The following is a 6837-nucleotide window of genomic DNA, read 5'->3' as shown; positions in this document are numbered from 1 at the left end:
AACGTTTCCAGTTGCCCTGTCCTGTGCTGAACAAATCACATTTTGGAAAAACCTTTTTTATGTTGTATATGCTGCCACTTGAAGTGTAAATTAAAAGCAAAGGCTCCTTACAGACCAAGTCATTTGGAGGGTGCGGGACTTCATTCTGGAACATGCTTTTTGCTCCCAATAGTCCAATATTATTCTTATTAGTACCATAAACACGCACACAAGAAAATCCAAGATCATAAAATATTTTTTCTCTAAATTTCTTATGTCTCTCTCTCTCTCTCTTTTTTCACCTGAGAACGGCACCTACAGTTTCCTTTAAAAAGCAAAACCAAAACCAAAAATATATGTCTAATCTCACCAGCTGCTGGTATATCAGGTTCTTCAAGGGATTGTCTAAGATACAACACTGTCCTAACTTAAGACAGAGCAGGAAGCAAAAGAAAAGCAAAAGAAAAACAAAACAAGAAGAGACCAACCAAAAAAAAAAGCAAATTGGACTAGTCCAGCGCTTTAGTACAAATTTGGCACTTGCTCAAAGACTCAGTATGGTGTGCAACTGATGAAGAGAAGTCCTCTCTTGAAAGGAAATAATTGCTTGTTGGGGTTAACAGAAACAGACTCCCCACTTCCTTCCTTGCCAGCCACCTGCACAGGCACGCACGCACACACACACACACTTCTGACCCAGATTTGCCAGGGAGGAGGAGGAGGAGGAGGAGGAGACAGAGGGGGTCAAAGGAATTTTATCTTTTTTCTTTCCTGTCAGGTGCATTACCAAAAAAAAAAAAATTATTTCTCTTTAAACTGTAGCACAAAACAACAAAACACATTCACAAGCCACTTGTTGGCACTGTGTACCTGAGTGAGAATTTCTAGAACATTGTAGAACAAACAGCCATAAAGTTTATTTGAAAAAAAAATAATAATAATAAAAGGTCGACGGGTAAGACTTCAGTGCTTGGGTATAGCAGCTGAATTACTGGCATTATTTTACCCATAGCTTATATCATTCTGTTGTTGTTGTCGTCGTTGTCTTTGTTTCCTTTCTTCTGAGCCTTTTTTCTTCTGATGCAGGCTGATGTCTATTAGTCAGCTGATGTCCCAACTAGTTAAGACTAACAGTTAAAGTAACAGTCAGTGTATGAGAAAGTTAATGTGCTTGGCCACTGGCAAGGATAAACCAGATGGGGCTTTATTTATTTTTTCTTTTCTCCTTGAAGTCCTGTAGGTCACGAGATACTTGGACCCTGATCAGTTGGCTTGCCCCGCAATGTGATTTTCACTGTCACTGCCATAGTCCGCATCAGGGTCATCCTCTTCCTCGTCGTATTCATCATAGATTTCTCCATTGACGTCATCGGTCTGCATCTCTTCCTTGATATGAGGCTCCTCACCTTTGATGCCGTAAGTGCTCTGGATGACGGGCATCCCAGGCTCTGGGCTGCTGGACACGCTCGAGTGCTCGGAGGGCAGGTGTGGGGAAGGCATTCCTGCCATGGCAATGGCTCCTGGGTAAACAACGCCAGCAGTGGCAATGGGAATCTGTGCTTGTTGCCTGCCGTGAAGAAAAAGCAAACAGGACATTTGAATATTGAAAGCAGTAAAGGGAGGGCAAGTACAACAGCACTTTGCAAGCCCATAGCATATGCTCTTGGGCAGGCAGTGGAAGATCCTGGGTGGCCCATGCAAGACAACCCTTATATCAATATCCCAGCCTCACTAACCCATGATCTTGAAATGAACATCAAACCCTAACCAACTTCACTGATAAGAAAACCCTGTCTCTGTAAACATCTCTAGCTGTACCTGAACTACACGGCTTCAGCTTGCCTGCTTGTGATGCAAACTTCTTTACTGGGTAAACTGGGTGTCCCATGAGCTGCCAGCCAAAAAGAAACACCCTTTCAATTGTGGTCCAACTTAAAAACATGTTTTTTGAAAATCTTCCTTCTAAATAATCCAAGCTGCTGGCATGACTAGACATAAAAGTAACACATTGCCAACAGGAGAGACGCGGTGAGGGCTAGGTAGCTTGCACAGGAATGTGGAGGTGCTGTAGGAAGTACCGGTGGATGAGGAGAAAGCAAGGCAGGTCTCTTCAAACAGGCAATGTTTACTCCACATTCACTCAAGAGAACTGGCCATTATAAGGGAGAGGAACAGTGGGCTTTCTGGGGGCAATATGGGTTTATAAGATGATCAGTAAGGGCCTCCCACTGGAAGGTGATAGCTTCCACAGTGAGCGGCACTTGTGACAAGCAGAACCTTTGAAGGAAGGTGGATAAAATTGGGAAAAGGCAGACTTAAAACGGAAGCATGCATTATTTAAAAATAAATAAAAAGCAAGCAAGCAACATGAGCATTTGAGAAAATCCTCTACAGGATGCCTTTATACGGCATCTAAGCCTTGGAAACCTGTCTGCAGTAATGAAAGAAGAATTATTCCAGGCCATAGAAATTCCCTTTGCATCAAGAACACTAGCTGTGTTATACCAGTGTTTGTTTCCCTGAGAAGCTTCAGGGTCCCAACAAGCCTAGAGGTTTAAAATTCATGCTCCTTTTGTTTCCTTGCTGCATGAAGTAATTCCATTGCAGTAATACTCTTCAGTACATGCTGCACATTGTAATGTCATCAGCAGTGTGTCCATCTGCACTGAAAAGCCTTGCCACAGGAGACAGGGCAGAGTCTCTTGAGATGAACATTCTTAATTAAGAATGAAACCCTTCCCTGTTCCCCTGCCTGCCTGTGCCCTGGCTGTACAGTAAGCCCTGCACAGTACAGTGATCCTGAAAGACTTTCCTCTGCCAAACAGCTTTACATTTGTTTGGAATTGCTTGCTGCATTTTCAGATGCTTCCTGCCTGCCATTCGAGCGAGGCCTCCCTCTGCACAGTCCTTATTTCTGCGTTTCTGAAACAAGTAGAAGTTGTGTCAGCTGAAGATATAGCTCTTAAAGTAGGGAGCGGATCTAATTTGCATTTTATTCTTAATTCAATAGGAAGGCTTTGTTTTCTGGAGTCAGCATTTCTGTAACAAGATTCAGCACACTTAAATTGCTTTTAATATTTAACAATAGGAACACTTTGCACTTAAATGGTGCTTTTCAGAGTGCTTTTCAAATATTAAATAATTTAAGAATAGTATTTTTCCACTTCCATAGGATGTCCACTCCAGAGGATCTCAAAGCAGTCCTCAGATACTAATGCACTAGGGCTCTCAGCAGTCCAGTGAGGTGAGCCTACCCTACCACCATTAAAGATGAGGACACTGAGACACAGAAGAATTAAGTACAAGAGTTGCAAAATATGCCCAGTCCTGCCCATTGTGATGCCTTCAGACAGGCTTTCAGCATGTCCCAGCAGCTGGCATAGCCACAGCTCTTGTAAATCCAATCCCTTATTTTGGTGCCGAGGCAGGAGCTGGACTGGTGTTTAGAAGTTTAGCCCTAAATGACCTGTACCGGGTGATGCAGCAGATGGGGAACTAAAACCAGGAATGCAACTGTAGTGCTGCGACGACCAGCATCAAACAGTGACCCCGCTGCAGTCATCGGCCGCTTTGTCAGTAACTTCTGTAAAGATTTCACCCCAGGTTCTGTGCTCTAATGCCCCAGTGCAAATTATCTCCTGAAATGTCTTGACTTCAATGTCAGCCTTGTTTGGAAAGCTAAATAATATGCAGAATGTTACAAGGTTAATTTTTTTCCCCATGATGAAGCATGCATGTTAACCAGATAAGCAGTGTTTTGGGGGCTCTGTTGCCACCTATTCTTTTTGAGAAGGGCCCCCTCCTCTTTTTTTAATCTCTTGATGCCGAATGTTGGCTGACTTCCCTGTGTTTGTTTCAGTGCTTACCACTGGGATCACTGGACCTGCCAGCGCCACAGGGTTAAGCAGCTCAAATTTCTCTGCTGAGCGGCTTATTATAACAATGCACACTGTAGCTGTTTAAAACACAGTCTGATGACACTTAACGGTTGCTGGACAGATATTCTCTCCCTTATTGCTACTTCTAGCCACTAACTAGAGAGGAGTGCAACTCAGTTAATATTAAAATGACTCCAAATTCAGACGCAACAGAACACGAATTCCATTATTTCTGAGGGTTGTTCTTGTTGCTGGTTTTGCTTTTTTTAAGACCACTCTGTAGCTTTTAATTTTCTGGAGTGAATACAGAAATACTGCAGAATATTTGATTACTTCCGATTCTTTCGATCTGCTGTAACCAAAACCAAGGAGTCTTTGCAGAAGGAAAATACATGCTAGTTTTCTAGGCAGATTTTAATCTAATCGTATCAAGCTGATCTATTAGCTGTTTATCAAAACCCGTCTTCTTGAAATTTATGGTCAACACAAAGCATTTAGTTTACTGTACTGGAAGACACTCCCTACTATGACAAATGCTGTCATGATGACCAATGCAGACAACTTCATGCCTGGTATGAATTAACTGACCCAAGTCCATATTCCAGCTCAAGTTCAGTATGTTCAGCAGTCCTTTTGCAGACCACTTGCCACCGATCATACTGAATGCAAACTTGTATTTTTGGCTTTTAGATCAAGACGCACTACTATAGATTCATTTAGATATACCTTCTGAGGCCCCGTAATAAAAGGAATACTCATAAGGCTTTATTAGAAGACTTAAGTTTCATTGGAAAATCTTAAGCTTTTTTTTTTTAGTTTTGCATGATCAGAGTGGAAATGAGACATTTGGCCGAAGCTGTAAGATGAGTATACAGCAGAGCCAACAAAAAAATCCCTAACTGCCTAACTTCCTCCTGGAACACATTGTTTTAAAGTATAAGCTTCATATTCTGTTAGCAATATATAATGTTCTTGCCAATAAAATATAACATTTACCACACTGAATTAAGAATTCTCCCCGAAATTTTTTTTTGCTGAAATGAGCAGTAGTTTTTAAAGGTCCCATACCCAACATTAAAATACTGCCTCATCTCCTGGCGTCTGTTGCGCATGATAGCCTTGTACTCGCCAATGCGCAATTTTTTGCCATCTACAAGGCAGGTACGCTTCGGCCTTGGCTTGTATTTGTAGTCTGGGTATTTCTCCAGGTGCTGCTTGCTGAGTCGTGCCTGTTCCTCATAGTATGGCTGCTTCTCTAGGTTTGTCATAGCTTTCCAGCGAGATCCTGTCACAAAGAAAAAGAAAAAATGAAAAATGAGATTCTACTCATCCACAAACACTGAAAGGCAGAGAAACAAGTAGGTCACCCAGAACAAGATACCTACGGTCATATTGCTTTGGGCTGAGAATCTGTCAGAGCTTCTAGACAGGGGTCAGGTCTTGTTTGTATTTGGTGAACCTCTTGGGTATGGCCAAGAGGCACAGAGAGAGGATACTGGAAGTTCTGACTCAGTATTTTACTGAAACTTATCTACATTATAATGTCTTTCAGGTGGGAAGTAAAACCATCATCCTCATAATGAGCAATCCCTGACAATTTGTTTTAGAAAACAAGGCAGTGTATTTTAGTGGAATGGCCAAAGACCCCTTAGACACACAGAGTCTGCTCTGCTACGTGCCCCCCACCTTCCTTTGGCCATGGGCCTGTTTTCACCTCCTGTTCTAGAGGAGGCACCACTCCCATGTGCTGCGATCTAGTCCCCGCGCTCCACCACAGATGCATCAAGGCATGAACTCTGGATATGCACATATCTACAGCTTAGTCTTTCATGACGAATACCGTGTCTTTCTAGCTTCCAGGTTTGTGAGAAGCAGAATATGAACTGATCGTAGATGCTATGCTGCTGGGTACAGGAGCCTGCAAAGACTCTGAAGCAGTGCCTCTAAAACCTATAAACCATCCTGTATGTCTCAGTGGGGTCTTAACTCCAAGACCAAGTCCTGGTGAACACTGCCAGCTTCAACTTAAAGAATTTAGCATGTGTCATGAAGGGAAGAGCACTGGGATACTGGCACATGTCTCCAAGGAGCTGCACTATGGCTTCATTGCTGGCAGCCTTGTTTCTAACCCTCTGCCTATGTTAGTGTGGATATTTGAGCTAGGGAAATAATGAAGACTTGAAAATTGTTTTCAGATGCCTCCTGATATTTAGAAACTAATATTTCTTAAAGGACATACTATGGGAGCAGAAAGTAAAATTTCTTGAATCAGTTATCCTATTTTATTTTTCCGTGAACTAGAGAAGTGCTTCAGTGTAAGGTACATTTCAAATAACAGGAATGGTCCAAGCTGTGAAACATGTGGCCTAGAAGGAAAACTTTATTGGAAAATAGTCAGTTTTCCCATTGGAAAAAAAGTTTGAATAGTTTCTCAATTTAATGGGTTCATAATGTCATATGTCATACTTGACTTCCTCTTGTTCTTCTTTTTTTATGGTTACTCATACTGCACTTAGCTCATGCTATTACTCAGGCTGGTCTTAGCTCACTGTGCCCCTAAGACTCGCAATATAGAGAGCGCAGTTATTCCTTCCCAGGAAAGAAAACAGTTTGGTTCCCTCTAGAAAGGCCCCTTCTGATTATTGACACCATTTTCCCCAGTGCTCGTTGAATCTTTATTCCAAGCTGCAGTTTGGACTTATGGAGTGAAGGGCCAACAGGCTAGTACATCTCCAGTACCTAGAGAGAACTGATTCGTAAGTAATGACGTCTTTGTTCTGAAGAGGAGCAAGGGACATCCCTTTCATAGCAAACATTACTTTGGAGTCAAAACCATCATTTTTCACGATGCTTACAACACATAACATGCAGAGATCCTCCACTAGTTCTGGAATGGGAAACAGTTTAATTACATTGTTATTAGCTTAGGTGCAGCACCGTATTAGTGTGACTAGATGGTGTGTGACAGATGTGTGACTAG

At 42.2% G+C, this 6837-nt stretch overlaps 1 protein-coding gene across 3 annotated transcripts in view; it reads right to left on the bottom strand.

Moving 5' to 3' along the window:
* Positions 1-862: 862 nt before the first annotated feature.
* The window catches only part of SOX5 (SRY-box transcription factor 5), a 253266-nt gene continuing 247291 nt past the window's right edge, over positions 863-6837 (bottom strand). For all 3 annotated transcript variants that reach the window (XM_059816031.1, XM_059816030.1, XM_059816032.1), the window contains 2 exons: positions 4926-5142; positions 863-1546 (listed from right to left, as the gene is read on the bottom strand). In XM_059816031.1, coding sequence (XP_059672014.1) covers positions 1243-1546; positions 4926-5142 — 521 coding nt within the window. In that variant the 3' untranslated portion in view covers positions 863-1242. The remainder of the gene's footprint in view (positions 1547-4925; positions 5143-6837) is intronic.

Source organism: Gavia stellata, chromosome 4 (genome assembly GCF_030936135.1).
Source record: "Gavia stellata isolate bGavSte3 chromosome 4, bGavSte3.hap2, whole genome shotgun sequence".
Taxonomy (NCBI): domain Eukaryota; kingdom Metazoa; phylum Chordata; class Aves; order Gaviiformes; family Gaviidae; genus Gavia; species Gavia stellata.
Note: the sequence above shows the minus strand (reverse complement) of the source record. Positions and strands in the feature narration are given on the sequence as shown.